This window comes from Glossina fuscipes, unplaced genomic scaffold (genome assembly GCF_014805625.2).
Source record: "Glossina fuscipes isolate IAEA_lab_2018 unplaced genomic scaffold, Yale_Gfus_2 2, whole genome shotgun sequence".
Taxonomy (NCBI): domain Eukaryota; kingdom Metazoa; phylum Arthropoda; class Insecta; order Diptera; family Glossinidae; genus Glossina; species Glossina fuscipes.
This window is the reverse complement of record NW_023998416.1, coordinates 1,430,153-1,448,734: the sequence shown is the minus strand read 5'-3', so window position 1 is coordinate 1,448,734 and position 18,582 is coordinate 1,430,153. Positions and strand designations below refer to the sequence as shown.

Genomic DNA, 18,582 nt, shown 5'->3' with positions numbered 1-18,582 from the left:
TGATTTCATTTTGGGATACCATTCTACGTAAGGGTTGAACTTATTCTACATTAATACGCGCATGGAAAATGTGCCTTTATATAGAAACAAGATGTAATTTTTGTGTTCTATAATACAAATAAGAATTGTGTTAGACAATATGGTTTAGGGTATTTAATAGTCGGCCTTGCCCGACTGTAATGTTCTCACTTGTTTGTTTTAAATTTAAAATTCAAATTATTGGCAACAAATTGGCTTTTAAGGATTAAAAAAGTATTTATCATGCAGACAGATGCACAAAGATTTGAATGAATAGATCAATGTAATTAAATGCTTGTATCTTCTTTATTGTATGTCCAGTGTCTTAGCTCTAAGTAACTTAGCGTATTTTTTATAATAACTTTGCATAAGCCAGAGGGTAGAAAAACATATAAAAAAATTTCCTTCAAATACTTTCACATACGTATTTATTATAATTCTTTCCTTGTTCGCCTTTAAAATATGATCGAGTCCAGGTCCCATCCCAAAATTGTACGTATAAATCTTTGGACTGTGTCTATTGGTACACCGATGTTCGTTAACTGCTGACGCAATTCCTTATACTCCTTAACATTAATCTTTAGATTTTCTATTAATTGAAGGAATTCGGAAGATTTTATGTTATCGATTGATTTAGCGAATTCGGGATCTGTTTTCAAAAGTCTCTGATATAAATCAATTAACTCTTGACGTGGAAGTATGTTATAGATTTTCGTGATGACATCATATATACCCCCTTTGGAGGATTGCTCTCCATCAGCTTTGACCACGTTAGCAGCAGAAGGCAATAAGAATATTGACAAAAATTGCTTGTAATAAATCAAATCAAGATGTAAGATTTGACAGATGTAATCCTTAATACGTTGATATTCCTGGGAGGATCGTAACGCTTGCAATTTGTTACGAAACTCAGGCGACTTACGTAGTTTTTGTAAGGCGATCATTTCAGGATCATTAGCTGCTCCATCGATTAATTCTTTGATTTTATCCAAAGGCAATAAAGCCTTAGCTTGTTGTATGTGCTTTTTCAAACCTCCGTCTATGGATGAGGCGCATATATCTGTGTCGAAGAAAAAGTTCAAAAAAATTTTAAAACAAAATTTACTTATACTTGAAGGAAATCCAGAAATTACCCTTCTCTGAATGATGTCTGCCAAGGCCTCCACCGTTCCCTCCAATATCATCCCACACGGGTAACCAATTAATTTTATAAGTTACCTCCTGGTTTGATGTTTCTCTCTGGCCATGAATACGCACCGCAGAGATAAGAACCAACAAAGTAATTAAACTTAACATTTCCGTTTCTTTTCTTTCTTTTTTTTTTCGCTCGGTGTGAATTCAAATTTGACTTAAATTGCTTGTAACGATTGTATCTGCTAATGATGGCCACGTTAAGGCTTTCATGCCCTTTTATAGCAGTTAAGTGTCTTTTAATTTGGGTTATCTGTGCGCTGCCGTATTTACATTGTTTTATGTATTTATTTAAGAATTTTTGAGCGTAAGTCATGTGCCGTAAGATGTAAATAAAGCATTGCTTGTACTTTTGCAGTATTTTTCGCAATCACTTACTTACTTTTTATTATTACAAAAATAAATCTTTCTTTAAAATACATTTAATTTGTATTAATTTATAAACACAATTTTTCCTTTTTTAGAATTTTTTTTTTCAGCAAATTTTAGTAAACTTTCGAAATATACACATAAGTCACTTACAGTCAAGAGATTCGGTAATCTGAGGTATGCAAATAATTTTTATCGTTCCTTTTTTTTGTTTTTTATGCAAAAAAAAAATATTTTGTTTAAGAAAATTGTAAAAAGCGTTTTCGTCAATCACAAAAATATGAATTCTCTTGTCTTCTTTGAACAGACTGTAAATCATTGATTGAAACACTCAATCAAAATATTGACCAGAAGACGTCACACCTGACGCTGTAGTTTTTTCGCATTCGAACTCGACCTGCTTCGTGCTTCATTTGATCCTAATCATGTTACCTAATAACTGAAGACCCGAATGGGACGCCATTTCTATTCGATATCAGCATAAACGGTCGCAATTCGGCAGGCATTGCAGAAGCATTTTTCTCCCTGCAACGTATATTTTCCCATTTTTGTTTCTATTTCTTCTCCTATTTCTGTTTCCAATCCTTTTTCTATCTGTACTCCTATTTCGGTTTATATTTCTTCTCCTGCTTCTATTTCTATACTTACTTTTATCTGTACTCCTATTTCTACTTCTACTTCTATTTCCACTTCTACTTCTACCTCTACGTCTACCTCTACTTGCACTTGTATTTCCTCTGCTGCTTCTATTTTTACTTCTACCTCTACTTCTACTTGTATTTCCTCTGCTGCTTCTATTTCTACTTCTGTTTCGATCTGCACTACTTACGTCACAGTCGGTCTTTTGTCTATTGTCTTCGCCAAAGTTGATCAAATTAAGCTGTTGGGTCGCTATATATATAACGTACACGGAGATGAAACGTAACCTGACCAATAAATTGCTGCGGCGCGATGATAAATAAGCCCGTTTATCGCAAAGACCGGTCTTTTGATACCCACCACCAAAGGTAAAAAAAGTAAGAGAACTAAATTTTCATGCTCTCTAATATGGAGTAGGCGCGGCTTATTTATTTTTAATTTTAAAAATAAAAGTTTTTGTCGCAAAGGCGCGTGTGGACTTTGTAGGCGTATCCTTTGAAGATCTTCCAAATTCTTTTGTAAATTTGTAGGCTATAGCTTCATTTTCCTTAAAGGGAATATGTTTACCATAGATACTACACAATTAGGCAGACGGACAGACAGACATACTTATGTGCATTTCGAACTTGAAACTGACCAAGTGTTTAGATACATTATGGAGTTTTTGAAGCTTATTTCTGCGAATAATGAAGGAATTGAAAAAAAAGATTGAATTTTGATGCGCTATAAAATTGCGTAGGCGTGGCAAATGTTTCATTTTTGTACAAGTGCTACTGCATCGCCAATCGAATATACGATGCCGTCTTTGTACGGTTAAGTGGTGTAGTCTGTGAGTAAAGAGCAAGATATCAATTTTTTATTCCTTTCCAAAGACAAAGGTATTCTCAGTTTACATAGTACTATGGTCGTATGCTTTGACCGATATGCGCCCTTTTTAATTACAACCTGCGTGCAATTCTGCTGAATTTGAACTCGGTGGCTTCATTGTTGCCACTAGGACAATGTCTACAACAAACATTGCACAGACGGACAGACGGACAGACGGACATACTTAAATAGATTCAGAATTTAAAAATGATGAGACATGTGTGCACTTTGTGGGCTCTCTGAGGCATCCGTCTGGGCTTTGCAAACGCGAGAATTTTGTATATCTGCTATTTAAAGCGAAATCTTGAGCCATCCTAACTGCGGTTCAGCGATTTCCTTATGCTTTTATTTATTTATTTTTTTTTTTGCTTTCTGCTTATTAGAGGGGATTTTATAAACATAATTTTTAAATTAGGAATTAGGTTAAGAACAATGATGTCAAGTCTCCCTCTGTGTGACTTTGAAAGCTCCTCAATTACATATAAGGAAATTAAGGTGGAATCTCGCGCTGATCATGAACATCTGTTCACACAGTTCAAGATATCTCTGATGGGAAATTGCTTATGTTACAACATATAAATTACGTTGATTATTTTCAATACTATTGAGCTAATATACAATAATATATGTGAATATACTTTACTGCAATTTGTATAGAAAGGTGAATACAACGATTAGACATTTTTAGATCTCAGAGAGTTGCCCTAAACAAGACTTGCCCTAAAACAAGAGGTTGAGAAAAATGATAAAATATTATAAATAAATTATTTATTATTCAGTCGTCAAAACGATCTTATCATTTAGTGGAATATGTACAGTTAGGAGTTAATGAAGTGCTTTGATATTAAAAATTAATAAAATTCCAAAAATGGAGTTAATCGATTTGACAAGTGAAGCATCCCTATATCTGAATGAATAGATTTTTCACTTGTGCGGCAAGAAGTGTCTAAAGATTTTATCTAGTTTTGATGTTTTCTTTCAAAGGTTAGTTTTCCGCCTCAGTCTTCGTGGTTGAATGCGTACACGTATGTCTCCTTGATTTTTATTACAAAACTTTAAAGGTTTTTAAAACAAACTTTTTTTTTTTTTTTTTTTTTTTTTATTCGAAACTTATGCGGTGTATGAAGAAGAAAGAATTTAATTTAACCTTAAACGGCTTTATGCATATAATTCTGTGTCTTCCGCTGACAAATGTAAACCGCACAAGCAGACTCACTTATAAACGCATGTATACTCGTACACGTATTTGCATACATTTTTGCGAGCTACTGATTCGCGTATTTACATACGCATATATACAATAACTTATGTATATCCAAAGTCTTGCCGTTTCATTTCCAGAAACGGCGGCTTAACTTTCTGCTTGTGATTTCCTTTTACTCAGTTACTTTAGGTTGAAATTATGTAAAATTTTTCATAACGTTTGTGATGCATTAAAGGTTCACCTAATGAACAAATAGAAAAATTGAACAATTCGTACGGTTGACGAAATTGAATTTTACCAACTTTTCAGATCCAGCTAAGTGATAATATATCGACTTGGAAAAGTTCTTAGTCTGTATATAGTATATATCACCGCTAACATATACATATATAAAAGGTAATTTATTCGCTTATATCTCATTAGGTGGCCAACTTTACCATAATGCAATTCATTTTGCAAATCTTTCGTCCTGCGAAACTTATTCTTATAAGTATATGTTTTCATCTCCATACGCTCAGACTGTTAGCGTAGTATTCGCCAACTTTTACATTAATCTTTGTTGGATAATCAACGACTATAACCTTAACAGTTAATGAACCAAGCTTCACTTATCTTAATCTAGAGTAAGGTTTCACTTCGCAACTTCAGTGGGAAATCCATGCTCCATTTCTAGTTACCTACTGATCTACAAATCGGTTGAATTATTTTTAAAAAATTACTTTTTTGTATGTGGGGTAACCAAGCCATACCTGAGTTCCAAAAGTTTGTCTGTCTATGCGAAATTCATTATTTCGGCAGACATCTTCTGAGATGTTAGTATTGATGACTTTTTGGCGCATTTCTGATTGTCGAGCACATTATTGATCACTTGCTCTTTTGCCTAAGTGTAGGTTAAATGGTTTGATATTTTGCATTTTGCTTAGGATTAGATATCTTAATCGGGAAAAGTGAATCAAAAATATGTGTGTGGACCAAGTTTCCGTTTTCTCTTTCAAGTTCTATAACCTTTCAGGCGACAAAAATGCCGTCTTTTAGACGTAAACTGCTAAGAAGATGTGAAAGTTTATTTCAATGAAGTTAAGGCGTACGCCATAAGTTTTCCGATGAGTATCTATACGATATGAAAAGATTTCGAGAGTGTGAACATAAGGACCAAGTGTATATATGTACGTGATACGTAACATTTTGATTTCTTTTCAATACATATCTATATGTATGCATATGTATATTATCCATGTATATATAAGTTCACATATACATATATCGCAAAGGTTTAGGCGAACATAGTTACAGAGACGCGAAATTTTTTCGCTCATTAAGTTACTGTGTATGCAAGAGATACTCGGAGAAGTAGCGATGAAATGAAAATAGTGGTAAGATGGACGGACATAGAACACTACCCCCGCATGACTTCTCGATCTGGGTGGGAATGCAAACCCGAAATCATTTCTTATAGTTTACATCGACATTTTTCAAGCGTACACGAGTGAATTTTTAAAAAATAATTACTTTAGCTAGCCGACGATTAAAAAAAACCAAGTGTTAAGAACTTAATATTCGCTTTAAAGTGAATTTAATTTTCTTCTATTACTTTTTTTTGCGGTGGTATTGCGTATTTTATTTTCATGCTCTACTGTTTGCTGTCTCCGTAATCGCGTCTTTTTTTTTTATTTTTTTGTTTTGTTTTGTAAACAACAGATACATATGACTGTGTATTTCGTGGAAAACAAACTATTTGATGGAATGTAATTTATGTATATGTACGTACGTTTAACTAAACACATTCACACACTTACATTTGAAATAAGTCATTCTTTTATTTATTTTTCATTTTGCTCTGAAGAGTTTCCAAATTAACTCAACTCTTTCCATGCTACTGCATTTTCATTGTTTTTGTTATTGTTAGTAAAGCAAACCAAACTAGTGTTGATGTTTATTTGCGATGGGGATTCTCTCTACTTTTGTACCCACTAGTGAAAGTTGAGAGGTATATTGATATTATCAAAATATTTGTAACGCCATAAAGTGAACCTTAGATCTTCCATTAATTGCAAATACTTCCCGCTCAAGATAATGCTGTGGATCAAGACAGGCAGGCCTTGCAGCTCATTCGTGCGTCTGTCCTTCTGTTTGTCTGCCTACGATAGTCATTGTGCCGGTAACAAAAAAATGAAAATACAGGCTTCAAATTTGGCAAAAAATATTGCAAGGTCCTGCGTGCCGTTTGATATTGAAAAGAAGCTTAATCGGCCATGGAATATGGCACAACAGCAGCATAACGAAAGCTTAGGACACTTCTGTTTTCAAAAGCAAACGAATTCCATTTTTTTCGCTGATTACTCATCAAAAAAAAAAAAAGATTTCAAAAATGCTCTAGAAGAAAAAATTGCTTACCCACCCAATGCTGTAGAGAATCAATATTTGTTCTTTTTGAGATTTTTATTAAGATAAAAATGTGGTGGGTTTTGAAAAAATTACATTACTTGAGGAATACAGGAATTCGTTGTTAAACCGTATGTGCGTGTACTGAGAGGAAAATATGCAACAACAAAATAAAGTAAAATAATCAAATAATTGTTACAGACGCATTTACCTTAGAGAAGTATTTTTATTAATTTATAGCAAAAGTTCTACGAGGAAAGCAATGAATGTTTGCAAAAAATTCTTAATATGTTTTACTATATACTATACCTCGCACCATAGGTGGTGTAGGGTGTTTTAATTATGCACAGACATACACAACGCCCAGAAGAGCTAAAGGTAGACCCCTCCTTTTATTATACGGATCGCTTTAAAATTATTTTCTGATCACACTAAGCGTGTCTGTCCGTCTGTTCGCGTGTTCGTCTGATGTCTCTCCATGTATTTTTGTGTTCATCACACAGATCGCAGTTTATGAGATATTTTGATTAAATTTGGCATCAAAATGTTTTGACCCAAAGACGAATGCTACTGGACATAGTTCGAATGCGTCCGCCTTTTCGACTACTCCCCGTACAACGCCTTATTTTGAAAAGTCGATATATTAAAAAAAAAATTGGAATTTTTAATACTTTTCGACAAAACTCGCTGTGTAATAGCATTTCGAAGTTCTAAATTAGTATCAAAAATTTGATTCGGCTGGGGCAATTTTCTGAACCCACTTCCATATAGCAGTTCATACGAAAACTGAATCTTTATATGATAGAAAGGTATGATTATCAATATTTCATGGGAAAGAAGTCAATTTTGCCGGATTTGGACTGCGTAGTTTTGTTTTTGGGATAGCACCGCATATAAGGATTCTCAGGAAATCTAGACTTTTGCATTAAAGTTTTGCGATGAACATTTGCTCATTATAGAAATTTGACGTAAAAATTAAGTAGACGAAATTTGTACCGCATAAGTCTATTTCTTGGATCCCATTCCTTATAAGATTTCTCGTGAATAGTAAGGCCTTCAGGAAAAGGTTTAATTCTTTCTAATTACTTTTATGGGGAAAATTGATCTATAGTAGCCAATTTACTAAAAATATTAACGGTAGGGAATTTGGATTAGGCCTTAACAAATATACGAGTGATGATGAAAGGCAAGCGCTTATAAACAGCAATAGCCTAATTTGTAATTTTTTGTGACAGAAACTGAAAAATAATAAAACGTATGGGAAGTAAATTAGGTTTGCTAAATTTGGATAGCGCCGGGTGATATTTTACGCATGTTCCAATGTGCCTTTGCATTTGGTGTGTTATTATCAAAATGGGTGAATAACTGTACTATGCGAAATGGTGTAGAGTATCTAATAGTCGGGTTTGCTCGCTTAGAATGTTCTTACCTGTTTTATTCCAGTGGTAATAAAAATATTTTTGATACAAAACTTTTATGTGTAAATGATAAACTTTCATAAATGTTTCATATTTTCCAATTTAATGAAACATAACAATAAAATTAGTAAGAAAACTATAGAGACGTTAGCTCGAGTTCGAGGTGAGTTCGGATGTATTTTAAACCAGTTCAGTTGGTTCTTAAGCAAAAGCCGCACATTTCATTATATCGATCGATTCGATATGATTCTCTGAATCGAATAAAACAATTATGTCCGTCTGTCTGTCTGCCCCTTTTGATGTCTGCCTACGTATTTTTGGCCTGAAGCTCCAGATTGCAAACTCTTAACACAACGTACGTTATTGATAACTAATTTGAGTGGATCGTTTTTGGTGAGATAAACTATGCTTTTGGGGAGCATAGATGTGCTGAAACTCTAACCTCCTCGTGGTAATCCCTGGAAACGGTCTTGACCGGCGAAGAAAAGTTTAAGCCTTGTAATATCTATAACTTGGCGACAAGTTTTTTGAAAGATTGTTTAGGGGTACACTGGAAGAAGCACTCTTTTCTCATAGACTATGACTACGAAGGAAATACTAACCAACCAGCTGGTAACTGGTTACGTAAAATGCGTTGATACAGTCGAGAGAATGGTGGTGGCCGCCACGTCAGATATAGCATCCGACGCTAATATACCTAGAAGATAGGTAGTCTGGTGTTGCTTAGCCGGGATTGTATGATTAATCCGAAGTCAAGAGAGACTATGTCGCGTAAAGTAAGGCTATAGGCTATTTTGTCTAACTTTTAACTCCACGGGGTCAGGAACCCACTCACTATGTCACGAGTACCTGCGGGCAGAGGAAAACCTGCATATTTCCATACCTGTGGAAACCGCGGAGGAAGCTAGTATGTCCAGCCCCCACTTTGAACGCATCGGTTAACCAATGTATGAGTCCTGACTGCTGGGTACGGTCCTTCTGGGGTATCGTAGCGGTTGTGATTTCTATCATTCCTAAAGCAAATGATTAGAAGTTATGATATGCCTCAACACTTCCCAGAGTGGGTTTATTGAGCCACACACACACACATCTGGTTTCTCCAGTGCCGTTTACGCCCCTAGCTTGTAGGAGTTGTCTGACTTTCTGGTAGGCGCCGGTAACGCAAAGTTAACCGGGGTGTCATCGGACATTGTGAAGTTAAACCATCAAGGTAGCGTGCCCACGTTAAACCACCAAAGACATCTGACCACTCCCCATTAAACATCTTTCCTGAAACACTCGTTATATGAAAAAAGATTGCAATTTTCAAACTTTCTCGGCAATAATCGCTGGTTAATAGTATTTGACCCTACTAAACCAATGCGAATTTAGATCGAATTCGGTAATTTCTTGAATCCTTTCCTTTATAAACGCTTTTACGATAAACGTAAACAAACGTTCATATGGTAAAATGGTCTAACTTTGAATATTTCGTAGTGCAGATTAGCCCCTAACTTTAATTTGACATTGCATTTAACCTTATAGAATTTGGATCATGTAGGATCTTGAAGGATAAGCTATAAGCATAAAATTATCATTGTGTTTATTTGTTTCAAAAAAGTATGGATTGCTCTACTTTCAAGATAAGCGACACATATATGCAGATGTATTGTAAAACACATATTAACTAAGTTTTCAAGTTTCTTATAAACGAAAATCTTTATGAATATTGTAGGGTTCTATAATGAAAAGGCAAACGAACGTTTCTTGACAAAGTTTCATAAATTTCATACTTGGATTCGCTAGAAATGCTTACTTACGCCTTCAACTTATTCTGAATAAATTCCAAGTTGATATTACTAAGTAACATAGGTATCGCATATTAACAGTTATTTTTCACCTGCGGATATTTCAATGAAATCTTTTGATTACATTACATATCTTTCTCAGAGTGTTATGTTTAGCGGCTTGTAAATAAATTTATTTGAACTTGAGATTTATTATTTCTTTCTATGTTATTTCAAAAAACAAAAAAAAAATTTACATTCATTCAAGGCGCCTTTAATAATTTAAAATAAAATTGTATAATAACTTATGTTGTTTTACCTTCTGAAGATATACACTCGCACAGTGTGTGTGTGTGTGTATGTATGTACACATGTGTGGCAGGGATTCAAAGAAAAGTGTTTCAATATTCGTGTGTCTTTTTGTTTTACCTCTCTTTCCATGACATATGTCAGTCATTTGCGACAGTATACTGCTTCAGGCTGCGGCTCCAGTAGATGAGATTTTGTTTATATCTTTGTGTTTATGTCTTATGCGACGCTCTTTAGTCGATATGTATATAGAAATTATTAAAAAAAGAAAGTTTTTTTTTTTATATTTTTAAATATTATGTCTTTTAATTTATGTATTTAAAGTATCAGTTTTTTTCTTTTGTTTTTTTTTGTTTTCTTAAAGTAGCTATTTGAAGAAGCAAAAAGCAAATTCAGCTATAATTAAAATATTATTACTTGGAATGTCAAAAAAATTGGGTACATTTGTTTCGTCATTTCTTTTGTGACACAAGCTGCATCTAAAAGTTTGTTCAACCTGATCGGTTACGCCAGGTTCGATTGGTTGCCTATACCCCTTCGCTTCTTCAAATTTGTGTTTTCTGATTCGTTCAGGGCCATTCAAGAAAATGTGTCTCCTTATATAACGTAACATATTTGAACTGCCAATATTCAATTGCCGCATTGATAAATAAGGGGAACGAGATTTTCAGATACATCAGCATAAGCAAGAGAGCGATATTTTAAATAAAATTTTTCTTTGGATATATAAACAAGGGGAAATTTTCGTACCTGAGCCAAGAAAATTAGTTGAATTACTTCGCTGCTCACAACGAGCGACGGTTGGGTGCGGGTTATGGGCCGATGATGGTCATATATTTTTGAAGATGCCATTGGCTAGAGTGTTGCAGTGAACGAACGGTTTGCCAATCGCTGTTGATTGACTTTTTATATTCTAGTGATATAGAAGTGATTCACACTCATTTTCTGAATCGATCGAACCTTATCTGTACGCCTGTATATCGGTACGTCTTGTACTCTTGTGTTCAATCTATAGGTCGTAAATTTTGAAATATTTGGGCTCAAGGACGAGCGCCATTGAAAATGATTCAGATCGGCCACTTCCAGTATAACGCTTTATTTTGCAAAATCGTTATATCAATAATTGGATTAAGCAAAGTCGTGTAGGGTATTTAATGACGGCCCGTGGTCCACTGTAATAACTTTATTTGTTTTGATATGACATTGATGCTATAAACATGAATGTTGTTTGCTTTTAGCAATATAGTGCTACCTGCCCCACAGCTCATGAAAAAATCAGTCTGTTGCGCTATTAATTTAAATATATTTTAAAGACTTTCTATCCCGTTCTCTATTAGTATTTCTGTCTATCGTTGTTTAGCTAGCGACCTGGCATCGAATATTTTTTAACTAATTCCACTACAAATTTCAATTTTGAAAAAGAGTCATTATGCGTACACGACACATGACACCTACAGAACTAAAATACTTTTAGAAAGAAACGAACAAATTCATATTTTTGTTAATTTTGTATAAAGAAAACGAACCCTGCAAACGACAAAGGCCTAATAATTGCTTGCATAAACTCTCTTGATATCAAATCTTCGTTTTTAGCAAGAACTTTTCGAATTATAGTTAACAGTAGATGAGTGAAGTTTGTTTGTTAATTGTATCAAAACAACTAACTGTTCATATTCAATATCGTTTCAATCGATCTAGTCGTATGTCCTTAATAATCGAAAAACTGTTTGAATTGGTTGATATCTCGTATTTGCAAATTTGCAAATTACAAAATGCAAAAAGAAAACAAATTTGCAATAACCGATACACACATAGCAACATAGGCATGCGATGCCTAAAGTGAGAAATGCGGTGCTGTACAAAGTGACTGCGCGATGGACGCGTCAAAGCGTTAATCACATTTATCAAAAAAAATTCAGATGGGCTTGTATGCAAACATATGCAGATAAGTACAGTGAAACCTCTTATAATGGAAATAAAAATCGGTTTTATTTTTCATGATTTTTACAGCCACAGCTAAACATAAATTAAATATTGAAATATGCTCGCGCTCGCGCTTAAATGTATGTACATATAAAATTTATTAATCGGTATTATTTTTACTAACGTATTCGACTTTTCCATCGCCACTCTCTTAGCTTGAAAGTTTGAAAAAACATATGATAAATTCGTTGCAAGATTTCTTTTATGTGGCAACCTTGTTTTCACCTACAAGTTCGTATGCAAGTCTGTCATGACCCTATTCCTAGCTTCTTGCCCTGTTTCTAGCTGTCAGATTGTACTTTGCCATAACAAGGCTCTGTGTTTCTTGCTGTAGATGATTCCCACCTTTTCATCAAATTTTCCGTATTTATGCATTTTCGATTTCTTACTCCCAGACAGCAACATTAGTGTAATTGAATAAACTGGATCTGGCTTCTGCACTGCATGATATTCCGGTACTAATTAAATATAAGTTCTACAAAGGGAAGAGAATGTACATAATAATATTTGTTCCATAATCAATCACTCATGGGATGTCCGCAATTCCTGTAATACAGTGACGGTCGTGAAGAAGTGAGGAAAGAGAAAAAGATAGGGAACTGGCCGTAGTTCAGTAGGTGTTACGGCTTTGCCGATAGAATAGCCACGATCAAGGTAAATTCTACCGCATTGAGACTTGAACTCGCGGACACATACTTGATAATCGCCATTCTTTTGCATTGATAATGATCGGAACTTATTGATCACGTTCTTTATTCGGAAATTGTTCCCTGGACTATTTGTAGAGTATCGCAGATGGGAATAATTTCGGAAAAATGATAAATTCTTAGTACGCGTTTCCTTGATACAGGATGATGTTGGCTTATTGTTGCGAATGGAGGGAGAACTAAGTCGCTTAGAACCAAACTAGAATTGACTTTAATTGAGTAACAGCATGCTTTGTTTTGCAGAATTAATCTAACAATGGTTAACATTTATAGCATTCTCTTGCACTTCAATTTAGGGCAGGGCCTTTTAGGGATTTCGAGTTTTATTATCCAATCTGTGCGAGACGTTAATGATCTTCCGTCCCGGATTAAATCAACCTGTAACGGGATATATTCAGGCGACTTCTGTAAAACTGTTCTCCTCCTTAACTCTCTCCCTCAGCGTTATCAAGTTTGATTTAAAATAAATTTTTACAGGGTACTCGTTCAAGAATTGTGAGAAACTATCATTTCCAAGAAGGAATCAATCGAATTTGTTTACGAATAATTTTTGGTTATTGTGTTGAGGAATCTGCCCTTGCGAACAGTTGGTTTTATTGTCACCAATGAAAACGGACCATTGCTTACATCTTGACATGAAGAACGTTGATTTTTCTTAAGTGTTTCTTTCTTTGCATAGTTGACTCTGGGGATTTGTCAAATGACATGTACTCCATTGTTCTCATCCAATTTTCCAAAAGTTTTCTTTCCATAAAACTTGTCCTATCTAAATTCAACTATGAATTATTTAATTCGCTTTGCAAAAATCTAATTGATGCTTATTACGTAATCTCTTTATCGGATTTCTAAAGGTATTAATTAATAAAGTCGCGTTACAATCTCCCTCTATGTACCAAATTATGTTGTTGTTATGATCCGTTGCCAAGTTTTTACATGTTTTTGTCACTCTAGCGATACACTTTCAGCTCAGTGCAATACAACTTGCGAGTATATTCCTTGGCCAGATGCCTAATATATTTTGGCTCTGATTCATTCATTTATATACAGTTTTTTTAATTTTTTTATTTTTTATTTTTTTTTAACCTTTACCTATAACGTTATAGTTAAAGCTATGATTTTAAGCTAACTAAATTCAGCCGATGCTTTATCATAACTGAATTTTATATATGTGTCAATAAATATATTAAGATATGTATTGGGGGGAGAGAAAACTTTGAACGGAAGGTTTTTGCTTTTACTGAACTCGTTTTTCGCAATCCTTGATTTATGTTAAATGCGTTGTTACTTTTGTAATACTCACAAACGGATTTCAGAAGTAGTAAAACCTACATTCACAGTCCTATTCTGACTTTGTTATCGTTCAGCTGTTATAAAATGTTTTTGTTTTGTATTTGCCTGTCATCCCTTCTGTTACTTTAGCGTAAGGCTGTACTCTCGTCTCTTTATAGACAAACTATTAGAATTGATATATTCCCACTAGACGAGTTGGAAAAATGAAAACAAATTCGAAACCGAAGCACTAAAAACCTTAAAATAAAATAAAAGGTATGCAATATGTTGACAGCGTTGTTCGTTGTGCGCCACGCTTCCTCCTGCGTTTCTCTTCGAGAGAGCATTTTTTGAGGCTGTTGTCATAAAAATTAAATACCTCTTAAGGATATTATGAATCATTGATCGAAACAAGTTGTAATTGGAGGGAGCAATGTCTGGCTGATGAAGCTGCATATTTTTAATGCTTCTAACCGTTAGCGCATCGAGGCGTTTCTATGCATTTGCTTCATTAGCTGTCGTTTGTATTCGTTATCCACTCGTTGGCTGCCGTTCTTTACTCATAGTTGTAGGACTACGAAACCTTAAGCATTTCACGTCCTCCTCATCAAACTAAACGCAGAGCAAAAACTTGACTATATCTCTAACCGTTCAATTTAGTTATTGAAGAATTTCGTAAAATAGACTGGCTAACGCGTCTCTGCCTTAAGTCGTGCGATCGTCTAGTTCCCGCCTTTTGAATAACTTGCCTTACGTTTAAAACTTAGCAATTAGTTGCTTCCTTATACTTCACGGATAGCAGAAAGCAAGCGATCCATGTCACTATCGAGTAATGGCTCCAATTCTGCATATTCAATGATTTTAGAACGCTTTCCAGTACTTTCGCGTTCCCATTGACGTAATAAATGGTATGTAGTTGGCACGGAATTTGACGTACGTAATGCCCGCAAGCCTATGTGGACTGTGAAACCATACACAACAATATATACAGATAATATTTTACCATTATCAAAAATCATATAAGAGTAGTTATGTCTTCCCTTGAAAATCTTTCTAAATATAGTTGTCGATTCAAAATTTTCATTGTCCGATCCGAATTTAAATAAAATCCTCGTGCACTTATTTTTTAAAAAAATTGCTCATTTAAATGCGCATCTTGCAATTGCTGGACCGACTGTTGTCTCAGAGCAATATTTTGTGTGTGTTGGTGTGTGCGAGTGTGCGTTTAGAGGGCCCGCAATTTACAACGAATAGAAAAAGGAAAAAGCTATTACAACAGCAACTAAACTAAATGACGCTGGCTATTTGATGTTAAAACAAATCAGTGGTGATGACTGCTGCTCGAGGTGATGATGACGATGATGTTGATGTTTTCATAATGTCAACGTTTGTGGTTGTTAATGGTGATAAAAAGTGATACGCATACAGAATATACAAAAAGTAATCACAAGTAAATAGAATCACCCTCGCAAACAAACTAAAAATTTTGCCGGAAAAAAATCGTAAATCATGGACACACCGACAGTCATACTGAAAACAAAATGCGGTAATAACATGTGCAGAGCAAAGAGGTTTTCTCGTAAACGAACGACCACAAAACATTCTGCGCAGTAAATATATGCAACGATATGAAAAAAAAAAATGTATTCGAGCAAATCGTTTTGGAAATAAATTTTTTTTGTTTTCATATACATATATAATATGCTTATGGCGATGACCCTCATTTGGAATTTTCAAATGGTCCAAATAATTATTTTGGGCAAAATTCACGATTATATGGTCGCTTCTTTTCATTATTGGTGAAAATGGATAATAAAAAGTTTCATAGTTTTTCGCTGTGCGATGCTGACCTATAGTATATACTGGAATATGCTTTAAATTTTTATTTTAGATTTTAATAAAAACAACTCAGTAAAGGCGTATTCGACAGAAATAGTCTTACTTTGATCAAAAAACTAAACACCACATGAGATTCACTTATTAATTGACGGCCATAGTAAGCACGTTGTTATTGCACGATGGCTTAATGTAGTGAATCGTACCCACATATACGTACGTTTGAGGTCTTTAAGCTCGCAGTATGCAGAAAAAGTGTTGTAATAATAATGTAAGTAACAAAAGGTTTTCCCTTGGAAATCAGTGTTGAGAAGATATATTGCTTAAATTGTTCTTTTTTTTTTTTTTTTTTTGAAGCTTAAGTGAATTCAATTTTTTGTGAGTTTTGTTTTTTGGTTCCTAATTCACTTAATAAATATTTAAATAATTTTTTAGTTGAAGGCCATGACGTTTTCTTGCAGTTAAATCTCTTCTATGCAGACATTTGATAAAGTAAAAACAAGTAAGAACATTATAGTCGGGCAACGACGAGTATTACATACCCTACACCGCTTCGCCTATTCACTCGTTTCGATAATAATGCACCAACGAGTACACATTATATTGGAAGGTTAGATTTGCTCTCTATATAAGAGTTTGCGTTTCATGATAGCGCCTATAAACAATATAGAAGACCTATGTGATCTAACCTCCCTGCCATTAATAATTATCTTCTCTGAAACGCTACTATGATTTAATTTTATTATAAAATATTAACAATTAAGCATTTTTCCGAAGAACTTACTACTCATTAAGGATAATTTACATGAAGTGGGGCCAAGAAGTAGATCCATGTGATTGAAATTAGGTTTATTTAATTTTTTTATTTAATTAATATCATGAACAAATTTTCATCACAAAAAACTTAAAATTTCGGCCAAAAGGCTTTTAAGCATTTACATGCAATAGTATCCAAAAAATATACCTATGTGGTTCAAATTCGCTTAGGTAAATTTTTTTGTCATTTTACTATTGTGAGCCAACTTTTGCAATGAATTGAAAATTTTACATTTTTTCATATAAAGATTCAGTTTTCGCATGAACTGTTGTATGGGAATGAGTTCAGACAATTGCCCAAGCCGATCCAAATTTTTTATACGAATTTAGAACATCGAAATGCTATTACCCAGCGAGTTTTGTCGAGAAATATTAAAAATATCTCAAAAGTTTGCGATCTGCAGTTGGACACACGGCAGACGGACAGACAGGCTTAGATTGATTTAGAAAATTATTCTGAATCGATCGGCATAATAAAAGCTTGATCTATCTTAAACCTTCCTAGGGGTTACATGCATCTGCACTGACTTAATATAGCCTGCAACACAATTGGTGTACAGTACGAAAGAAATGACAAATTTGCATAATTAAATATTTTAAATGCATTCGGTGTCAAGGGAAGTACAAAAAAGAAAACGGAAAACTAATATATGGAGGTTGTGTTCGTACTGAAATGAATTTTGGTTATGCATCTCCGCTTCTTATTGATTACGAGATATATTTTACTTTTTGTACGAATATCCATTTTAACTTAATCTAAGGGTACAACTCTGCTGTCTCAACTTTCAATTTTTGCGACTGTTGGGATCTCCAGCAAAACATAAGTAATCTTGAAGTCATATTACTAAGGCTTCTAAGAGCTATGGCTGCAAGGCTCTTACTAGATGTCAAGCGAATAAAGTGTAGTAAGAGAGGCAATGAAAAATTCAAATTAGGAGATTATTACAGAGTTTTGTGTTTCTGTTATGAATAAAAACAGTAATGCTATTAATTTGACAGCTTGGTGCTTGATGATCGTTGTTTCTATTGGGAAGGAGTCTGTTAATGGTTTCTTAATACGATATCGCCTTCTCTAAAATGTTTAAAAATTCAAGTGGATATGTGCTACGGTATATACATCAAGAAGATTCTGTGCCCTCGCAATAAAAGAGCAAGCTATCAAATTCCTGCGAACTAACAGTGTTACTACTCTTATTAATAACAGAAACACGAAGAGCCCGTAATAATCTCCTAGTTTTAATTTTGAAGAAAATGTTGTGCCACCCTGTCATTTAATTGTCGCTGGTACGATTATGAGAATATTTGCGAAAGATTTAACAACAAAATAAAGAAAAAAAGGACCAAAATAAAGTAGACCACTCACATAATGAGTGTTCATAAAAAATATGGGCATAGGACTGATACGCACGAGTTCGTGTCAGTACAAAATATCGCATTGGGTGTCCTGGCGCGCGAAGGGTGTCCTGGCGAGAACTAGAAGCTCTAATAACCCTTACCTGAAATGGCCTGGATCATACTTCTCTGACTCGAATAATCAACAACTAATTATTGCGGATACCTCTACTATAGTAAAAGAAGTTAAGTAAGTCCTTACGTCCTTTTGAATAATATCATAAAAACTGCGAGGAACAGGGACATTGAGCAATTACAAGACCAAAAAGTCTAGAAAAATTTCCTATAATTTGTAGCCTGTAAAGTATATCTGATTACCCGAGTAAATAGTTATATAATTTTTCAAATTTGGCATTGTCGTGGATCTGAAGATTGCTAAGGCGTATTGTGTTGGAGGCATTATTAAGTTTTTGAAC

General features: G+C 34.3%; 1 protein-coding gene across 1 annotated transcript; it reads right to left on the bottom strand.

The window, feature by feature from the left end:
• Nucleotides 1–305: 305 nt before the first annotated feature.
• Nucleotides 306–1,420, bottom strand: LOC119634044. Its single transcript, XM_038027955.1, has 2 exons — nt 1,152–1,420; nt 306–1,078 (listed from the first exon to the last, which is right to left on the bottom strand). Exons 1-2 carry the CDS (start codon nt 1,312–1,314, stop codon nt 474–476), a joined length of 768 nt encoding a protein of 255 aa, XP_037883883.1. The 5' UTR covers nt 1,315–1,420; the 3' UTR covers nt 306–473.
• Nucleotides 1,421–18,582: the final 17,162 nt, after the last annotated feature.

Coding starts and splice junctions, on each gene's coding strand:
- LOC119634044 (XM_038027955.1), bottom strand. CDS start 1,314: ATGTTAAGTTTAATTACTTTGTTGGTTCTTATCTCTGCGGTGCGTATT. Junction 1,079..1,151: donor CAGACATCATTCAGAGAAGG/GTAATTTCTGGA, acceptor TCTTCGACACAG/ATATATGCGCCTCATCCATA.